This window comes from Limanda limanda, chromosome 8, assembly GCF_963576545.1.
Source record: "Limanda limanda chromosome 8, fLimLim1.1, whole genome shotgun sequence".
NCBI lineage: Eukaryota > Metazoa > Chordata > Actinopteri > Pleuronectiformes > Pleuronectidae > Limanda > Limanda limanda.
In genome coordinates, this window is record NC_083643.1 from 16866070 (window position 1) to 16887942 (window position 21873).

At 43.5% G+C, this 21873-nt stretch overlaps 1 protein-coding gene across 4 annotated transcripts; it reads left to right on the top strand.

Annotated features, from left to right (window-relative positions):
* Positions 1–1506: 1506 nt before the first annotated feature.
* On the top strand, positions 1507–19055 carry zmp:0000001167 (protein phosphatase 1 regulatory subunit 12A). 4 transcript variants are annotated; one of them, XM_061075982.1, is made up of 25 exons: positions 1507–1931; positions 6511–6641; positions 6890–7008; positions 7386–7542; positions 7688–7832; positions 7933–8007; positions 8120–8199; positions 9539–9744; positions 9901–10010; positions 10114–10308; positions 11168–11250; positions 11356–11445; positions 11622–11723; positions 11824–11925; positions 12583–12673; positions 12765–12905; positions 12996–13098; positions 13204–13307; positions 13439–13498; positions 14006–14028; positions 14141–14204; positions 14305–14409; positions 15742–15792; positions 16005–16055; positions 17783–19055. In XM_061075982.1, the coding sequence occupies exons 1-25, from the start codon at positions 1656–1658 to the stop codon at positions 17867–17869; spliced, it is 2751 nt and encodes a 916-aa protein (XP_060931965.1). In that variant the 5' UTR covers positions 1507–1655; the 3' UTR covers positions 17870–19055. The 4 variants fall into 4 exon arrangements, with proteins under 4 accessions (XP_060931965.1, XP_060931966.1, XP_060931967.1 ...); XM_061075983.1 differs by having other exon boundaries at positions 9563–9744; positions 10111–10308; XM_061075981.1 differs by having other exon boundaries at positions 1508–1931; positions 10111–10308.
* The last annotated feature ends 2818 nt before the right edge of the window (positions 19056–21873 follow it).

Consider the following 21873-nt stretch of genomic DNA (forward strand, 5'->3'; position numbering starts at 1 on the left):
CAGAGGACACAGCAGTAATCAAACAGTGGACCAGGGACTTGGAGGTGTTGTTGGGAGGTGTCCAGATGATCCCATCCTAATGACAGTTATCCACTGTTGACGTGAGGAGGAAGCAAATAATGCAGCTCTCATGAAGGTTCACGGTTTGACGGCAGCTGAAAAGGGAAAATAGGTCAAAGGTAACAAGGCAGCAAGTGTGAGTCCAAATATCACCAAGTCAGGTGAAATCAAATTAATAAGTTTGAAATAAATGGAACTATGACATATGCCTCAAAACTGTATTTTATTTTGTTGTCATAATCAAAAAAAGTTCTGTTTAAAAATTATGAGCTGTGATGATAAAACCAATAAGATTGTTGAGCATAGTCTACAAGACCTATAAACAACTGTTATAACTATTTCTTCTGTTTTAGATTTGAGTTTTTATTTAGCCTAATTTTAGACCCCATCTATCGCCCCCCTGTGTCATGTTGTATGTTCTTCTCCAGGCCACTAGAAGTTCTTGTCTCACAAACAAATCTATTAACTTAATGGATTTAACCTGTAGTCATAATGCCATGATTAGATTAATTAGAGACAAAGCAGTAAACAGTTGTCGTACTGTCCTGTCAACAGCAGACATACACCAGGGGGTTCCCCTCATATCATAATAAAACTCATCCCATCAGCTGTCGGTTGTAAAAGCTGTTTATCAATATGTCTTTGGCATAAACAGAAATTTCCAGGAAATAAAGAGGTCAGCCACAAAGACAAAATATTATATTGTTGAAGTGGATTTTTAAGTACAACACAGTACGTAACAATGCCTTTTAGGGATGTCAGGAAAATACCATTGATCTGTATCTGGAGTGTTAATGAACAACGTGTGCATTATTTGTTCTATTCATTCTAATGTTGCATCGGCCCTTTTGTGGCCTTCGGCACAAAAACTACTCCGAAATATTAAATATTTGGATCCTAAATGGGTACATGATGTGTGGTATGAAGTACTAAAAAAGGTATTTATTCTGCACTCTTATTTTTGGGTTGTAGAATTAACATTGTAGATTAGTTTATCAATGGTATTTGCAATATCTATTACCAGCTGCTTTAATATACAATATGTGATATATAATGTAATTTGAATATATATATTTATAATGTGACGATATCCCTGCAAAATTTTAAGAACAATGAAAAAATCTATTAAAATGTATTGTACCATAAAGTATTGAAAAACTACTATCTAAGTTGTATGACTTAGTACTGCAATTGTACATTATATGATTATATATGATATGTATAATTGCATGTTGAAAGGGTTATCTGTCTTATTTAGGCTACGTAGGTTCATTCTTTTATTTGCTCCCTGTTTGTTTTGCTTTGTTCTTATCGGTTGTTAGTTTGTTCTGTTGAATGTGTCGCTTGTGACCCAGATTCAAGGAAAGAGAAGAAAAGAAGGAGCTTTCCTCTGGTGGACACATTTCCGAGGAGCACCTAAAGGCAGCATGTGGCTGCCACTCAGTCAGGAGTTCGCCCTGAAGTTCACGGCTTCAGTTCCACAGAGTCCCCACCAGGCGGCGCAGTCCAGGGGAGGAGAGGCTCAATCCAAACCCTCCACTCCGCTTCTGCTCCTCGTACCATGAGCTGAATGTGTCCGGGACAGACCAGGGAAGATGGCGGCCACTGACCATTCCCGGTCCGAAGCTGCCAAGCAGCGTCGGCAGGATCAGCTGCAGCGATGGCGGGGCTCGGACACGGACCGGACGGGACCCGAGGCCCGGGACAGCTCGTCCGGCCCCGGGACCCGGAGCACCAGGGTCCGGTTCGCGCAGGGAGCCGTGTTCATGGCCGCCTGCTCCGCCGGAGACCAGGAGGAGGTGGCGGCGCTGCTGCGGCAGGGAGCCGACATCAACCACGCCAACATCGACGGGCTGACAGCGCTGCACCAGGTAGGAAGTTCAACAAGTTACTAACAACTAGTGCGATGACGACCAGTTAACTAACGGAAGAACTAACCCGAACCCGAGTGTTAACCCGAGTGTTAACCCGAGTGATCCCCGCGGAGCTGCTGCTGCTGCTGCTGCGAACCCTTGCTGGACTAGCGGCGGAGCTTTATCCGTTTAACGAGCCTCGGAAGCGGCAACGCAGTTTACGTTAGTCGGAACATTCCCGTTGTTTTTAACGTAGCGGCCTTTGCAGTAAATAAAATAAAACTTTATTTAAAGTTCGCAGCAGCAGCAGAAGTGTGTCTGTGGCCTGTGTGGAGGAGGCTCAGTCCGGGTAATAGCCTGTTGGCCGGTTAGATCATCTGCTCGGTGGAGTTGTCTTGTTTCTGGAGCGAAGCGGGGACACAGCAGCACACTGGAGCCGGGTTGAGGCTCAGGCAGGTCGGGGACAGACCGGGGACAGACCGGCGCTGCTGGGCTCCTAGCACCAGGGAACCCAGGGAGGGTTCAGATATGTGATCAGAGAATCCAGGAAGGTTTTAAATATGTGATCATAGAATCCAGGGAGGTTTCAAAAATGTGATCAGAGAATCCAGGGAGGTTTCAAATATGTGATCGGTAAATTCAGGAAGGTTTTAAATATGTGATCTATTAATTCAGGGAGGTTTTTAACATCTGATTAATTAATTCGGGGAGGTGTCTAGCATCTGATCAGTTAAATCATGGAGGTTATAAACATCTGATCCATGGATTAAGGGAAGTTTAAAATATCTAATCGGTAAATTCAGGACGTTTTTAATGAATGATCTATTAATTCGGGGAGGTGTCTAACATCTGATTAATGAATTCAGGGAGGTGTCTATCATCTGATCAGTTAAATATGGAGGTTACAGGTTATAAACATCTGATTGGTGAATTCAGGAAGTTTTTAAATATGTGATCTATTAATTCCAGGAGGTGTCTAACATCTGATCAGTTAAACCATGGAGGTTTAAAACATCTGATCCATGGATTCAGGGAGCTTTTAACATCTCAATGGATTTTTAGGTTTTATCTGATCACGTCAAGTTTTACACATTTCTCTCGAGGAGGAAGCATGTACGGAGCCTGTTGATTTATAAACCATCACCAGGCCAGCTGCGTGTGCTTTTAACCTTCTGGGTTTTTTTATATTGCAGTTTATGCCCCAAATAGGCTGCGCTGCCTCCTCCGGTGCATGTTCCAGCCTCAATGCAGCTCCCTCCCTCCCCTGCACTGAAGTCATAACACAGCCCAGCCGTCTGGACAGCATCACTGTCACACGAGCCCCTGGGTGATGCACTGTTTCCTCTGCTTGCATGATGCTGTGTGTCAGGAACACGCCCCAACTCACTGTTGACGACATTTCACTTTTGGCCTCTGAGCACAAGCTCGTCAACATGAACAAAAAAAGATGGTTGTTGTGCTTTTATTTCCCCAAAAAAATATCCGCCCACTGGAGCTGAATGGTTGCTCAGCAGGCCCGTGTGTGTGTATGTGTTTGTGTGTGTGTGTGTGTGTGTGTGTGTGTGTGTGTGTGTGTGTCTAGCGGTGATGTCATCTGAGGTGCTTTCCTCTCAATTTCAGCCAAACTGTATGTGTGTGTGTTTGTGTGAGTTTGTGTAGAAGTCGCTTTCCCCCATGACCAGGTCAGATGAGCACATTCTCCCCCAGACGTTGGTCATGGTGGGTTACGTGAGATTCTCTTCTGGTCGATCCACGTGCTGGAGCGTCACCCGGTGTGGTCCCTCTCTCCTGCCCTCCATCCCTCTCTCCTGCCCTCCATCCCTCTCTCCCCTGTTGCTCGCCGGTCGCCTGGCAACCAGAATTAAATATAGGCCCACACTCTCCAAACTTTCCATCCCCTGCATCCAAAGCCTTTTTGTCTTCTCCGCTGCTCACTCTCTCTCCTTGCCCCCTCCCCCTCCACCTTCTTCTCCTCCTCCTCCTCCTCTTCCTCCTCTTCCTCTCCTCCTCCTTGCTGTCTCTCTCGTTCTCCTTCCCTTTGCCAATTCCCCAATGGAGGGGACTTTAGGGATTTCGGATGAAGAAATGGAAAACATTCCTCTAACGGCGCGAGCTGCTGTTGTCAAAGGCCACTTCCACAATGAGTCACTTGATGACCCAGTGAAGGAGTCTGCTGGGAGGCTGTGTGTGCACCCTTCAAACGTGCAGGGGTGCAAGAAATGCCCTCTGTTCATTCATTCAGCTCCAAGCAGCCACTTGTTTCATAGGGGCTCCCCCCCCCCTCTCTGATGAGAGTGAAGCCTGCTTTTGACTTGGCTCCGGCCCCGTACTACGAGCCTCCTCTCAGGGTCTTACAAGGACCATATTTTAGTCCAGTTTCCTTCCAACCACACTCCCTGACTAATTATCTCATGTTACGGAGGAGGGAGGAGCCTCGTAGCAGCTTTGGGATAACTTGATTTAGCCCAAAAGCAAAGCCTCTTATGTGGCTGAAGACGGCCTGATGCACACGCTTCTGTGTGAAGGACAGACACTTGCTGCCGTGACATCCTGCTCAGTAGCTGCAAGAAGAATACACAGCAAGAAAGTGTGCTATGTATGAGAGTGTAGTCTGCTTCTGAGCACGTTTTGTCTGTGGCATGTTGTGAAGGTAGTGTTGCATGTAAAAGAAAATACACAAAGCGAAGCAGGAAAATAAGGATACATTAAAGTCTGCTTGAAATCCCCAATAAAATAAATAGTAAGCTTGCATTCTCAAGCACAGATTAAGCCTTTGCTTTGCATATCAGTGACAATCACTATCATTTTTATTGATTCAAGATTCAAGATTTTTATAATCAAATGCACAACAATAACATTAAGCAGTCGCTGGCAATGAAATGCTTGAGTCAAAGGCTCTCTTCTAGCAATGCTCCAGTCATTACAACCTAGAAATAGTATAAAATAAAATATCAAAATTTAAAATAGAAAATAAAATATATTTATCTAAATATATGTTAATCCTGAATTGGCTTTTTTCTATCAGGTTTTGCTGTGCATTGTAATGTCCTCTTCAGTATTTTCAGTCATGTCAGTGACATACAGCTGCAGGGATGGTTCTGTCCATCTGATGGTCAGTTGGTCCATTTCAGTCCAGACTGAATAATGTGTTCACACTTCTCCTGGATTTCTACAGACCTTATGTGGATAATGTCCTTGTCTCACTGGGACATTTGCGTTCACACATGCATGTCCTCTAGAGAAAATACGGAGGATCTGCGGAGTCCGGTGCACGTCTTAAAGCAGCTTAAGTGTTGAATGGCTGTGAAATTGTGAATCCTATTGACTCTGGTGATCTGCTGACTTATTGAGCGCTACAATGTCATTCACATTTGTGATGGTTTGAATGTTGTTTCTAAGCAACATTGCTACAGATGTTTTATTAAAATAACTGTGAGCCTGGTAACCCTAACCCTAACCCTAACCCTCACTTTATTGTTATCATTTTGCTGAAAGTACAGAACAGCCCCGTGTATTTTATAGATGATTAATGCTTAATGAAACAAGAGTTTAAATTTAAATGTCGTTAATGGCTAGTTATATTGTTAATGTAAACAATGTAACTATCTATTTTTCATCATTGATATTTTTTTGCAATTTCTAATACAAAAGGGAGTTTAGTTTCACAGATGTGAGGATTTGCTGCTCATTTCCAGTTTTGTGCTATTTCTATATACAGTTTCAAAACAAAACATACAGTATAGTGGCCTTACCTTTTTTGTCATATTTTGTATTTATTGTAAGTATTTGGTTAAGTATTGGGTTTCTCTACGGTCTAGACTAGACGTTACTATGTAAAGTGCCTTGAGGTATTTCGAGCTATATAAATAAAATTGAATAGAAAATACAAACTAATAAACCTAAACAAAATACAAAAAATATAATTACAAAAATTCCAGATGGAAAAATGAGCGCATTACCTTGAATTGACGATACAGCTGTTGAAAAAAATATATCCACAAATTAATTTGCTATATTATCTGGTTTTGAATGAGTTACGTGTGCACACTGTAAATTTGTCAAACCCTTATTTTTGCCCACATAAGTGAAAGAACCTCTGACCTTCTAAGGAGTGTTTTTTCTCATAAATCATAGCTGAAGTTAAAGCAGCGTCTCATAATATAGGACCTTGAGGTTCTCATGGGATTTATCTTGGGACTGGTTTTGCATCACGTTGGGCTCTTTGCAGGAGCAGCCTCAGGAAACGCTGCTAAATGGATTCGCTATTCGCTCACGCCACAAAATGACTGTTTTGGAAAGTACTTGAGGGCCTTGAGCAGCCCACTTAACAGAACGTCATTATAACAAGTAGACACAGTAGTCATTGTTTCAGCCGCCAGTGCTGTAGTTGACTTTGGTACATTTTGGAAGTGTCCTGAGTTTTGTCTTTCACAACAAACCAAAGGGGGTCAAAGACCCTCCTGACTGTAACTGGACCAGGGACCGACTGACGTGTGCAGCCTGGCTTCTGTCTTTAAACATGTGCAGTGGGGATTCTTATAATAAACAGCAAACACTTGTCGAGCGATCCCTCACGTGGCTGTGTGTCCTCTGGCAGGCCTGCATTGATGAGAATGCTGAGATGGTGCAGTTCCTGGTGGAGAGCGGGAGTGAAGTCAACCGAGGGGACAACGAGGGCTGGACTCCTCTGCACGCTGCAGCGTCCTGCGGCTTCATTCAGATCACCAAGTGAGTGTTGACCATGGCCCCACTGACACGTCACTGCTGTTATGATTGTGAACAACGGTGACGTCAACTTATGTATACACATGTGTGTGTGTGTATGTTCATCTTTAGTGGGTTCTGGGAGCCTGGGAAAGTTTTCACTGACTACTCTTGACTTTTCTCAATCTTTTGGACTCACTGTATGTTTAAAACTGATTCCTGTTTTTTCTGCTGCAATCTAAACTCTTCACTCCATGTTTTTCCTTGTGAAGGTACCTGATAGAGCACGGTGCTCGCGTCGGGGCGGTGAACAGTGAAGGAGAGCTTCCTCTGGACGTGGCCACAGAAGACGTCATGGAGAGACTTCTTAAAGCTGAAATCAAAAAACAAGGTAAGGAATAGTTGCATTGTCAGGTTAAGTTTACACAATCATATGACTACTAACATAATAATAATACAAATATAAACAACAATTTACGACAAAACTAATGGTTATGTGAGAATTTTATTACTGCATGATCATCGTCAAAATAATTTTTTGATATCGTGCAGTATATAATCATAATTTCCTACACATAATTGTTTAAATAAATGATCCGATTTGCTGGATGTTTTATATCATTTTACATTTAATATCTTTGACTTCAACTGGAACCACAGAGGATGTATAGAAATACACATGTATGCTGAATAGTTTTTCTGTATCTTGTAAGAGGCGAATGATTTTCAGTATTCAAACTCTGAGGTGTGTTCCTTTGTGCGTCACAGAGATCGACGTGGACCAGGCCCGGAAGGAAGAGGAGAGGATCATGCTCCAGGACGCCATGGCAGTGCTGGCAGGAGGAGGCACTCTCACACCTCACCCCAACACCAAGGCAACCGCTCTGCACGTCGCTGCCGCCAAAGGCTACATCGAAGTCATGAAGTGAGCACCAGTCCACACACAAGCACAGACACATGTCGGCAATGATGGCTCGTTGACTTCTGTATGATCTTTTACTCATAACCTTCATCCTCATTCTGTCCCATGTTGGGTGATTCTCTTGTTCCTTCTTCCTCACGTGGCTCAGGGTGCTGTTGCAGTGCCCGGTGGACGTGGACAGCACGGACATCGACAGCTGGACGCCCCTGCATGCTGCCGCTCACTGGGGGCAGGAGGAGGTCTGCACCCTGCTGGCTGACAACATGTGTGATATGGGTGCCGTCAACAATGTGGTGAGCAGCAGACAAACACAACCCTTCCCTGGCATCCACCCCGTGATCGAAACCTTCAGTTGTGGCACGACTTATAAATCTGCTGTGAATGTCCTTGTAGGGCCAAACACCTCTAGATGTTGCCGATGAGAAGCTGGTGGACACTCTGGAGGAGCTGCAGAAGAAACAGAACGCCGTGAGTCTGCCTTCACACAACCGTCCAACTCCGTTAGATAAACCTGAGATGATTGATTGTGTTAGAGCAGCGAATGTTCTCCATGTTTATGTGTGTTTATATTCCTCTTCAGTTACGCAGTGAGAGAGAGAAACAGACTCCTGTTATTGAGACCAACCCACAAATCTCCATGGTACCAGGTCGTGCGCGCAGGTCAGTGCCAGTGTGTTGGGGGTGTGTGTGTGTGCGTGTGTTTATGTGTGTGTGTGTGTGGGCACACGCTACGCTGTACCTCAGCTGAATCCCAGCAATCCCAGTACCAGTAATGTGCATGCAGTCATGATGTTTACAGTCCCAATTATCCTTCAAACCACCATACCTCTATCCACTGTCGTTGACCTGGATAGATGTAGCGGTCAGTAACACTGATTCAACTGTGTCCCATTTTCATACTAAAAAATTACTGTACAGGAAAACACGAAGAATATTTAAGATAAATCCCACATACATGCCAGAATCAGCATGGCTTCCTGATATGAAGCAAAGATAAATACTTGCAAGTTAGATAATCTTATAAGAGCATCTCTACTGTCATAAAGCAGAGCAATACAAGTAACAAATAAAGTCATGAAAGAGAAATTATTGTATTTTATAATGTTATTACTATTCTATGATTTTATATGGTTTAGATATATTTTGTTCTCTTTAAACCCACTAATTAAGGTTACATTAACGATACAAGAATGTGTTTTTTTCCTCATCCAAATGAAATATCTAATTAAATACAAATGGCACACACTCATAGAAATCAGTCTCCTAAATATGCCAGATTTTTCTTCATTAAGACCCAGGAATGATTCCCTGGGAAATCTGTGAAAATGTCCCAAAACACCTTTCTTTCAGTTTAAAAGAAAGGGAAGATCTTGGGTCATTCCCTAACCTTCAACAAAATTTCACGGAAAATAATTTGTCGTTTTTGTATAATCCCGCTAATAAACAAACACAAACAAAAATGGCGGTGGTATAAATCCGTCCTGCGCCGTAATTTGAAATAGAACCCACAATGGCCAGTATACCCAGATACAATGGTAATTTGTTACCCAGATTTATTATACACAAACTTAAATAATAACATACACTTGTTTAAGGCCAGTTCGAGGTTCACTATATTCCCGTAATGCAACTCTGGTTTCGTGTCTACAAACTGGAAAAAACACAGAAACACAGTATATAAGTATTATGGAATTGGGACACAGTAATTGTTGCTGACTGTGTGGGTGCTGTGCTGCTGTTTGATCCCTGTGGGCGTGTGTGAGGTTTCCATCACCACATGTGAAGAAAAGATCTAAAACAAGAGATTTAGCCGAAACCTGTTGAGTGAAGTGATGGAACAGCAGCTCTACCCGTGACATCACAGCCCACTGGTGTGTTGATTGGCGCATGCTTGCTCTAATTGGCTGCATGTGGAATGAGTGCCCTCACTGATCAGCTCCCTGCATGCCACCTGTGTTCCGCCCCCCCCCCCCCCCCCACCTTGGCCCCGCCCCTGCAGGACTTCTATCTCTCGTATGAGCAGCAAGGAGAAAATCTGTCTCCATGAGCGGGAGAAGCACCCACCCCCTGCCCTGCAGAGCAGCCCGGCCGAGGATGAGGAGGAGGAAGGCCACGTGGGACAGGCTCAGCCTCCGAGCCAGGCCAAAGCCTCCAGCAGCTCCAGCTCGGAGGAGGAGAGCGAATCGGAGAGCGATGCTGAGTCGGGTGAGAGACGCTGCTGCTGCTGCTGTTTCCACTTTAACAGAAATCTGATCAATATCTTAGAGAGAAGTGTATTTAAGAGCGATTAGAGTTTTGTTAGACCAAAGTTTTATGATTCTGAACGGAATTTGCTGAATGCTGACATTTGATTCTTTGCAGAAAAAGCGAAAAACCGAGAGATCATAAACAACTTGAACAACAAACGCAACACCACCAGCCTGCTCCCTACCTCCATGTCGACGAGCTCTGCTACAAGCCAAGTGAAAAAGGTCACATGAAGAGACATTTTCCAAACAACATCAAATGTCTGTTTTTAGCTGTGTGATGCGATTGAATAACAGAGGTGGTGATTTTGTACTGGCTGTGTAGCAGGAGCCAAGCAAACCCACAAGCACTGAGGCGCCGGTCTCCTGGAGGACGTCTCTGAGGAAGGCCGGCAGCTCCGTGACTCTTGGCACGGCCGGACTCGCTGACTCCGGCCCGGACCCCTGCCGACCTCCAGCCACGGCCCTGGGCATGACCCGCTCCGCGTCCAGCCCCCGCCTCAGCTCCGAGCCTGACCCCAAGGTACAGGCCGCCGCAGCAAGACGCATGAAACTAGTATGACTAGGGTTGCAAAATTCCGGGAATATTCAAAGTTGGAAACTTTCCATGGGAATTAACGGGAATAAACTGGGAATTTTGTGGATAATTTATACTAACTGTATTTACCTTGTCATATACAGACATAAATATAAACATTTTGTTTTGTTATAGGCTGATTTGAGCCCTGAGGAAACTTTGGGCATTTGACTATATGCTTCTGCATCGTTGTGTCATTCTTAACATAGGTCTTTGCACAGTATTTGCAAATGTACACAGCCTTTCCTTCTACATTGGATGGGGTGAAATGCCTCCACACATGATAGTGCACGTGGCATTGTTCTGTAGAATAAGATGAGAAAAAAGTTTGTAAAAAAACACTAATGCAATGCCAGAGATATAAATAGTTGAACAATCCTCAATCAGCATTCTAATATATTTTCCCCAGTAATATCATTGAAACTTACCTGACTAGTCCTGCACTCTACAGCAGGCCTCAATAGCCCTGCTGTGGTGTGCAGGATGCTGGGAATTATCTGTGCATGTGATGGAAGAATGCACAGTGGAGGGTTGAAATTTAACGTGCATTCCATACATCTTTAAAATAGAGTTTTGAATTATGTTTTATTGCTCAGCGTTTAATTTTTTTAATTTTTTTTTTTTTTTTTTTAAATTCCCAAAATTCCCGAGCTTAACTTCCCATGGAAAGTTTCTGGAAAGTTTCCAGAAATTTACCGGAAACTTTCCAACCCTTTGCAACCCTAAGTATGACAGACCAAAAAATACCTTTTTTTCACTGGGTCAATTAAATAACTCCTGAACTGTTCTCGCCCCTCGATGTCAGGAGCCAAAGCTCGCCAGGGTCCCGCCCATTCCCACGCGGAGACTCTTCAGCATCCCCGACAACAGCCCTGACAACTCCAACAGGTGGGCTGGTGCTTGTGCTTTTGCACTCGTGAAACCACAATCAGTTTTTTTTCTGCTGCCTACAGTATGTGCCGTGTTGTCATCCTGTCTCTCTCTCTCTCTCAGTTGGCTAAGCCGTAGCTCCTCTTACACCCGACGCCTTCATAGTCAAACAGGAAATGATCTCACTAGTTCCACTCCTTATTTGCTTCACAGGTCAGTCACGCTGCCCACCGCTCGTCTTGTATTTGTTTTGCATGATTGTTTTTGCCATCACAGCTTTTTGCAGCCCCCCCCCCCTCCCAGCAGCGAATACTAATTGTGTGTTTGTGAACGTGAGGTTGTTGTGAAAGAAATGTTTTTATTTCCAACGGGTTTTGTGTTGTTTCCAGCTCATCTTATGGAAAGAGACTGGATGACCCCACCTTGACCTCAGCGAGCATAGGAACCAGCTCCTCTGGACTCAGCCGTCTTAATAGTGTCTTGGCACAGAGGTAAATTGGTGTTCTTCTCTTCCTTGGTTCAAGTTTGTCTGGAACATTTTTCCCACTTACCTTAAAGATCTGATAGCCAGCTCTTATCTCTCTCCTGTAGACTTCCTCAGGAACAGGCAGAGAAGAAGGATCAGTCGGCCTTCACCACCTCCGTCTCTCAGAGCACGACCACGGGCGAGCAGGAGACCAAGCAGAGGCGCAAGTGAGTGTCAGCTGTTGTCTTGTGTGTTATTGCAGGGGTTGATGTTTTTTTTTATTTTTAACTTATTTTTTATTTAGTTTTCAACAAAGCAATATGCATTTTCAGACTGTTACTTTCTTTGTCCATTTTTCAACTGTATACAATATTGTTATACATGGTATTCAAGTACAGTGTACAATGCATATAAAGAACAACAAACATCGAACAGGGCTCACTCCAAGAGAAAAAGAGGGGGGATAAGAATAAGAATAAATAGTTGATTACATACATCATTTATTAAATTAAAAGATGAAAGAAAAAAGAAAAAACAAGTAAAATGAAAATAAAACCTGAGGTAAAGAAATAGTAATTGTCCACTCCAGAATGTGGTATATGCTATATATGCTTTTCAGAGAGGATGGTGTATAATGTATGTGAGTAGCGATAACCGCTCAACCAGGGGCCCGGAGCGAGATTAATTAGTGACCCTCATTGTATTAATAACGCAGAGACAGGACCCCATCGTTTAGTAAAGATAGACTTTTGGAGCCTTAATGAATATCTAATTTGCTCCATTTGGTAGATGTCCCATACTTTTTGGGTTCCGGGGTTGATGTTTTTAAATGGTGAGCCTGGTTGTTGTGCTTTGTGGCTTAAAGTTTGATTCGACTTGCGTAGATCTTATCTGACCCCGGTGCGGGATGAAGAAGCAGAGGCGCAGAGGAAGGCTCGCTCCAGACACGCACGCCAGTCCCGCCGCTCGACTCAGGTACAAACTCCCGCTTGTGAGAGGAAGATGAGGAGGTGGTCACCTGGTGCTGTTTGTCAGTAACACAGAGTTATCTGTCTTTCCTTTGAAGGGGGTGACGCTTACAGATCTGCAGGAAGCGGAGAAGACGATGAAAACCAGCCAAACCAACCAGGCCGACAACAAAGGGAGAGAAAAGAAGGAGGAGGAAGAGAAAGAGAAGGAAGCAAAAGCGAAGAAGGGAGAGGAAGGGGTGAGGGCCTTATTTTAGTTATAGTCCCATGTTGGCTGCGCTTGTATAACGTCATGTGACATTACATAGCGGGGGATATTGTGTTTACAGGAAGTGAGCTGGAGGTCTCGTATTGCCAGCCTGCAGAAGTCGGACCTGCTGGGCCTCACGCAACCCGCTGGCACTCCACGGCCTCAGGCTTCTGACAGGAGAGGTATGTACCACGTCTTCCCATGTTCCTGACTTAATGTGGAACTTGAAAGATTGTTGAGATATTCAATTTGGAGTTTTAACGACTGCTTGTCTGGCTTTGTTCCAGATGTGGAGGCCAACGCAGGGGAGAGCGAGACTATGCGATGGGCCAGGGAGCGCAGGGAGAGGAGACAGGCTCGGGCCAGGAGGAAGGCCCAGAGGACCGGGGAGGTAAACACACACGACATCTTTTATATCTATATAAACTGATGCAGGATGGAGAACAGACCACTGCTTACAAGAAAAGACCAAGTCAGCAGTCATGCAACTTGTAACTGTGACTGTCTCTGTGTCGCCTGCAGAGTGATGACAATGATCCCAGTGGAGAGGAAGAGTTCTCAGGCAGTGGGCTGGATCCACAGGTATATATGTCTGTCTGTGTGCATTGGTCTACATGTATTTACGTGTACTTATTTTTGTGTAGTGGTTTTCTGACCTCCTCAGGACCTTTACCAGCATAAGTGTAACATAATATGGCAGGACCAGTAGACCTCATGGGGACCACAAAACTTCATTTCTGAGGTCCTGGTTAAGACTTATTGTAAGATGTGAATTGTGGTTAGGTTAGGGTTAGGAATGAATTGGTTTCGGTTAAGTTTAGGGATAAGGTTTTGGATAGGCTGTCCACATTGAATGGAAGTCAATGCACTCTCCTAAGAAGGACACATGTCAGACAAAAAAACTGTAAATTGTGTCTCCAATTGGGGGGAAAAAAGCTGATTTGGGGTCAGTGGTAAAGGTCAGGGTAAGTCTCCAGGAAATGAATGGATGACTATGTTAAATCATTAGAAACTACTTATAATTGTTTGTGTGTGTGTTTGTGGTCACTGTAACACTCGAGCCATAATTTGTTTCCCTTCTGTTTACAGACAGACCAACACTTGAGTTCCAGGTACGACTCTAGACATTGACCTATCTGATTTACCATCGCCTCTTTCATTCTGTCAGCACAGTGACGATGATAGTAGCTGTATCTCTGAACTCTGCTCTCCTCGTCCACACAGGTCGGTTGCATCCAGTAATGACCGCACCCAGGGAGGAGAATCTGAGAGCAAGGATTTCAAAAAGGTCAGCAGACAGGGCTGATAATGAAGTCACTGAAGCTGTTTCTCTTACATGTGCCAGTTATTTACTGCTGTGTGTGTGTTCGTGTTTCTGTGTGTTTCAGATGTTCGAGGACGTCTCCAGAGAAAACACCCAGCTCCAATCTCAGCTGCAGGACACTCAGAGGATTATCAGTCAGACTAGGTTGGACCTGGAAAAGGCTACACAGGTGACGACATGGACACGCTGAGTTCTCGTAGTAATCTTCTTTATGCAAAGACAAAAGGACGAGTTTCAAAGTGGTAGAACCAGAAATCAACTGGCTCCGTCACAGCTGTCGTTTGTTTTTTGTCCACTTTCAGTTCATCTGGCTATCGTTTATCAGGCGATCTACCCAAACTCTACTGTCTTTATCACGTTCACTGTTTTTGAAGATGCACCTTTGCTCTCATCAGCATACACTCAGGGGTTTTGCCTTACATGATCTGGTATGACCATCAGCATGTGGTGGGTTTTTTTAGCCTATATTTGCAAGCCTTAGCAAGTAACTGACATTACTGATCCATCCAGTTCAGTTTTGCCATATTTAAGCAGGTCATAAATAGACTTCATATAGGTTTTTGTCCCAATGTAAGAAAGAGAAGAAACCTTGTCCCTCAGAATGAGACATAACTCATTACATAAAACTATTCACTATATAGAGTGTTCAGCATTTTTTTATTTATTTGTGCTGTCTACAGATAATGATTCACAGTTTAAAAACCAAACGACCCCACAATGCACCATGAAGAATAGAGTACAATCAGTGTTGCACATCTGAAAGCCAACAACCACGATGCTGTGTGCAGGAGGCAGATTTAGACAGCTGCAGGATGAAGGGATGACCTGTGTCCAGTTGGTTCTTTTTTAGTATAAGTCCTTATATAGAGTTTTGTGAACACAGCCATGTTTTTTGTTTCCTGCCTGTCGCTTCGTTGCCGGTCAGATCACCTGCAGATGATGATGTCTCTAAAGCAGCTGACGCAAGACAGTTAGAAGAAAGACTTTGTATGTTCAGCAAGAATAAATGCCCTTTATTCTAGTAAATGAAAACCTTTATTAATATTTAAAAAAACACACACACCAGGCTCAGGGATTTTTCCTCTACAGAACCATGTGTTCTGCTATGACCAGTGGTTAAAGTTAGCAAATGAATAATACAGTGTATCTGATATTTGACTAACTTAATAAGTACTTACTGTTAGTGTTGAAACATCATCCTGTATTTGTGGACACAGTGGTAGATAAGCGGAAGAGGCATAGTCGCACTCAAATTAGAACCAGTAGAGCGCATGCCTCCGCCAACAGCCCAACAGTTCGCTTAAATACAGTCAAGTTACAACAAATTTCACACACTCATAGAAATCTGTTCCCCAAATGTGCCAGAATTATATTTTCATCAAAAATCCATTAATTATTTCCATAAATGATTTATGTTGTCTTTTTGCACACAGCCCCTCTACTGATCTTTACAGTTGTAGCGATGATAATAATATTACTTGTTTGTTTTTGCGTCCAACAGAGACAGGAGCGCCTCACTGACTGCTCAGCCATGCTGGATCTGGAGAGAAAGGTAACACTTCTCTACCGATGTTGTTCCATGTTGTTGTTTTCCGTGGCGTCTGCCCTCACTACTGCCACCCCTGCTGTCTTTGAGGCCACTCGAAACCACTTTATCACCAGTGTTCACTCAACTTTTCTGGTCCCCCCCCCCTCCTCCTCCTCTTTGCCACTTCCTGTCTGCCCCACCCCTCACCCACCCACCCTCACGTTTCCCGGCATCAGGACCGGAGGATGTTGGAGCGGCGAATGGCAGAGCTGGAGGAGGAGTTAAAGGTGAGGAGATCTATATTCACGAGCAATTTTCATCACGGCCACAGACACTCCTCGCATGCTCCTGCTTGATGAGCTTGGCTCTAGCTTGTGCGGTTCGGCATCATGGAGGAAGCACACTGCAGAGAGAGCTGTTATGCATAGTGTACTCTCTACTGTAACATTCATTGTATCAACAGAAACTATTTCTGTGCTGTTATTGTTAGTTCTCCATCACAAAGCTTTGGTTTTATTCAGACTTTATTAAGGTTTTTGACACATGACTTGTTTCACACTTATTCTAGGTAATAAACAGTCCACAGTTTGGGTAAATGTAGAACATGTAAGAGTCTGATTATCAGTTCAGCTACTCACATCCACATTCTTGAGGCCCTATAGAAGGAGCTTAATGGGTTACAAATTAAATCATAAATGAATTAATGTCCCCGCTTTCTTAAATATGTCAACTTAGCTTTCATACATTTATATTAATATGTTTTATGAATTTATTATTTGTTTTTAGTACAGATACAGGTATAATTTATAGCATTGATAATAATAATTACATTTAGGAGTGCAGGTTATTTGTATTGAGCCTATTGGTACACTGGAAAAATGTAACAGGAGCAAAGGCCCCATTCAGACCTGTTATTCACATCCACCCTGAGAGATCTGATCAAATGTGGATGGGCCCAAGTTCGTCTGTTCACACCTGACAGTAAAATGCTTCCTGGATGCGTCTCCTGTGAGCGCTTGTGATCTGATCTCACTTCCCACGTACGTAAGCAAATACCAAATGGTGTTTTTACCCAGTCTGAGTTTGCAGATTTTTCCGTTATCTGTGTGGGCGGGTCCAGGTATTACTCATGTTGTGGGGACCTACATGTGTTTACAGTCACATTATGGGGACTTGTCTTCTGTATGGGCTTTAAAATAAAGTCCTCACAGTTAATTTTAAGGTGAAGACATGTTTAAAGGTAAGGTTAAGGTTAGAGTAAGGGTTCGGCAAGGTTAGGCAAGTAGTGATTATGATTAAGGTCAGAGTACGTCTCCAGGAAATCAAGGTTATTCAATGGAAAGTCCTGAAGTCATGGAGATGCGTTTGTTTGTGTGTGTCTTTGTCTTTCTGTCAGCTAGAGAGAGAGAGAGAGAGTGGAGTCAGGAGGAGCTGGGTGAATCAAGGCACTGTGCACAGATTTGCTAGGAATAAGATTTTAACCATTTGAAAAAAAAATAGAACTCTATTACGTGGTGATCAGTGTTGATGTTCTGGCTACAAATCAATCAACGTATGGTCCCTGAGGAGCTTAAAAGTATCTTTGATTCGTTGTGACACTGCCGTGGGCCGGAGTCGATGTCAGCTGAGTAGTTGCTTCTTCATATGTGGTGCAGGACGCATTTGTGTTCACACAGTGAAAAGCTTGTGGCCACATGAGTCCCAGACCACCTCCCGATGAGGTCTGAGTGATCAGATCTCAGGACGCAGTTTTGGTTGCCTTCAGATCTGAACTTAGAGCTGTCTGCTTGTGATCAAATAACTCAGGACAGATGTTAATACCTCGTCTGAACAGGGTCAAAGGGATCTTATATTTCCAGTCAACACCACAGTTTGTCTTGTCCCCTGTCAAAACTCTGCTGTGAAGAACTATGATGTATAATCTTAGATTCGAAAATAAGCTATTAACCATATAATAAATTTGAATCTGGTTTTCTATTTTGGATTTTGTTGTGATGTGAACTTTCCCCTCCAGGTTCTGGTGGACCTGAGAACAGACAACCAGCGTCTTAAAGATGAAAATGGAGCACTGATTCGAGTCATCAGCAAACTCTCCAAATAGATGTGGGGAGAGTGTCTCAGAGAGAGCGAGAGAGAGAGAGAGAGACACATGAAGAGCAGGGAACCCCCTCCTTCCCCTTCCATCCATCCCTCCATCCCTCCCTCCCTCCTCTCACACATTCCTCTTCAGTGCCAAAGAGCGAGAGGGGGGAGAGAAGTAGCAGAATGTCCTTACGTATACGAGCAACCAAGACTTGGATTGTGATGCCTCTCTGTGAGCAGCTGGAGCAGCTTCGGTGCCTTAGCGGCCTTTTGTCACAGGAAGACCGACGGCACAAAGGCTCCAGCAGGAGCAGCATGAGACTTGACGACGGCCGAAATGCCCACAGCTGGTGGAACACACACAAAACACAACATGTACTACAACTGTGCATCATGGGAACCCGAATGTGCACACACATTCCTATGCGTGCATCACATACTTCCTCAATGCACATTCCACTGAGCGCACAAGGCAGCTTGGGCCTTAAAGCTCCCACTTAGTATTTTTTTTTTTTGTGAACACACTCACACACTCACACATTTACCCCACTCACAGTCCAGATCTTACGGGTCGTCAGGCAGTGAAGTTGTCGGCGTGTTCTTTTAAACCCTGCAACACGTTACAGACTCTTTACGCTCGGCATCGTCATGACGACACGGGGGGGAAGTCCATGAAGCTCTGTTGGGTTGTTTTGTTTCCATATGCAAGTGTTTGAACCCACCTACCTCTCCACCTATGCACCTCCCCATATACATTTTTTATTTTTGTGACCACAGACACACTCCATGCTCTTAGGTCAGTCGACCGCAGCACTTTACTCTCCGCGAAGCAATGAAAGATCTGCGAGGCCTCGCTCGTCCTCGGCGACTTCAGAGCAGCACCGTCTCACTCAGTTAAGTGGAGGGAGACGATACCCATAGCTGAAGGTCAAAGGTCATTGCACAATGATTTAGAAAATTGCTGTTCTGTCAAAGCCTATTATGCAATGAATGGTTTTATTGATTGCCATTGATAAATATATTATTTTCATAGTTTTTCATTGTCATTTCCTCTCTTGCAATGGAGCATAGAAATGTATATTACTTGTGTATAAATATTAGTCCTGAATAATAATACCCTTTTTGAAGTAAAGTTCCATGTAGCCTTTTTTCACATGTTGGGTTTCTAATATATTAAATGGATGTCTGCACCCTAATAAAAAAAACAGTGTGTTTGTAGAGACTGCCTGGTTATTATCAAATTGAATAATACTCCATCAGATTATTCATAAAAGGTATAAGTACACATCAATATAACAAGTTAGATCCTAAACTCTGTACTCACTGTTCACTTGTGTGATCTCTGGTCACCTGGTGGTGGTTGTTGTTTTTTCTGCTCCATCTACACTTTGCTGTATCATCCCTGCATGAACTGTGTCAGTTACTGTTTTTCTCTGGTAGCCAGATGTTCTACATCACGGGGGGGGGGACAGAACAGCTCCAATACTGCGATGCTCGCACACCACCAGAGGAAACGGGGCAACACAAATGTATTTACAGTATGTAAGGACTGTAATGTTAATCTGCTGCTGCTCCCAGATGGACTGTACATCATGACTGATTTGACTAACATGAAAGAAATTTGCCATTACACAGGCTGGATGAGTGTTGTGTAGGCGTGTGGCTGTAGGAGTTCTCTTTTCCATTTTGAACTTAAGTGGCGTTAACACCAGCCATCCATCTGTTTGTCTCATCTGAGCGGTAGAGATGGACCACTGTCCTGCAGGGTAGAAGCACTGACAACAAGCTGAGCTCCTAATAAGGAAGGGCCGGCTGGCTGAGGCGCTCTCTCTGTAAATATCCCTCAGGTCTGAGAAAGACAGAGGAAGGGAGCTGGGGAGGAAGAGGGAAGCGGATGGATTGCAGCCTTATATGGACAAAGCACTGCTTTTCCCAAGGTTTGTGGCTCTGACCCCCGGCATGATGCCAGACGCTGCACAAACGGCTCTTCAGCACCACCAAGAGGTGCAACTCGTACAATGCTACAGCTGAAAAGACAAATAGGATTTCACCATTGCAGCATTACAAGGTTTTTTTTTCTTTTTGACAACTTTAGAACAAGTTAAACCTCAGAAAAAACTCTAACTAAGGCTGAGTTACCAAAATAAAAATGTTGGGCAACTGCCTCAAAGACCTGAATCCTCAGTTGCCTGTCAGGCTCCAGGTTTTTTGTGTGTAATAACTTGGTTTATTGATTGATGAGAAATTAGTTTAATATTCCCTGTAGCACTAAAAGTACTGACTTTATCAAAGCATTAAAGTGACTTCTTTTGCCTTATCTTCAGGCCCTGTCTGGTAAATCTGATTGTATTATTTCAGTTGATGTTTTTTCCCACACACTCATTTAATGAAGTACTCCAGTGATATGGTATTGAATTGGATACGAAATCTGCTCCTAGGGCTTCTGCAACAGAACTAGGTGAACATTATGTTGAGTCCCAGACAGATTAAAACATCTAAACCTGTCTCCTTGACAGCTCCTCTCACCTAAGATCTCTGGCTACATTACTGTGCTGAATATTTTTGACTCATCAGTGATGTTCCGTATGCACCAGCTTTAAGGTTGTCATGGTTAAACCTGTCATGAAGAAATCACACCTTAATCCTGAGTCTCTAGATAATATTGAGACTCAAAACCCTCCCATTGTTTTCAGAACTTCTGGAGAGAGTTGGGATTCAGACGCTTTCAGGCCTCTGGTCTAACAGTAATCTTCCTGAACCTCAGCAGTCCGCCCCAGGGCCTGTCACTCCACTGAAAAAACACGTGCTAAAGTGGTAAATGATCTTCTGCTTTCTTTGGATCCAGACTCCACCTCAGTGCTCCTCTTTACTGCATCTCACCGCAGCTTTTGATACCATAGAGCATTGTAGAGACTCCTGCACCAAATGGGAAACAGATTTGGGGTCTCTGGCCCGAAAGATCTGAAAGAACACAATGTATCTCCTATGATAATATTGTATGGATAAAATGGTTGGAGCTCACATTTGACACATTTTAAAGCTGTATATGGTACCAACACATGAATACTGGTTGGTTTCAGGGGTCTGGATAAAAGGTGGGGACCCTCAGTAACAGCCCTGTAGACCACTGGACCCAGTCTCAGTAAAAAAGTCTTGTTTAATCCCATTTTTGAAAAGGCATTTCTTCTTGGACATTTTACACTGTTAGTGGTCGGCAACAGTAGTGAAATGATAGGACACGAGGGAATGCATGACTTTTAGAAGAGATTAGTAGATTAAATTACATAGTTTCAGCCTCCACCCATATGAGTTATTAGGACACGGACAGCCTGTCTTCAACCCCATTTACAGTAATAATGGAACAACAATAACATATCTATTGCTTGTGTTCTCATAAAAGAGACACAAAAAACGGACTATACATTGAACAAACAAGAAACCAACCAACCACCAAAAGTTAATAGAAATGTAAATTATAAAATGTATCCGTTTAACTGTCTGGCAGCAAGAAGGAGACATCACTGTGGGTAAGAGTAAAATAATTATCTAATATCTAATATAAAAAACCACGAGGGAGAATTTATGGAGCGAGCGGTGAGCCGGAGAGGGATGACATGATTTATTTTGGAGAGAGTGACGTGGTGATTCTTGGAAAGAAGGGATGAACATGTAAACACTCTCACTGTGACCTGGAGACTATTTCTCCTGTCTCCGCCAAGGGGCTGTTTTCATTATGAATATGTAAGTAAGTAAGTATGAGGTGGCAGATATTTCCACCTGGAACGAGACATGGCTGTTTAAACCAACCAGCCAACACACACACACACACACACACACACACACACACACACACACACACAGACATACACACACACACACACACACACACACACACAAATCGGTGTGTTTATTATGTAGAAGAAGCTTTTTAACCTTACATATTGTGATTTGATTTTAGACAGAAGGAAATTAGTGTGTTAGGTATGAAGTGGTGATGTCCTTTGCACAGCCTGTGCCTCATCC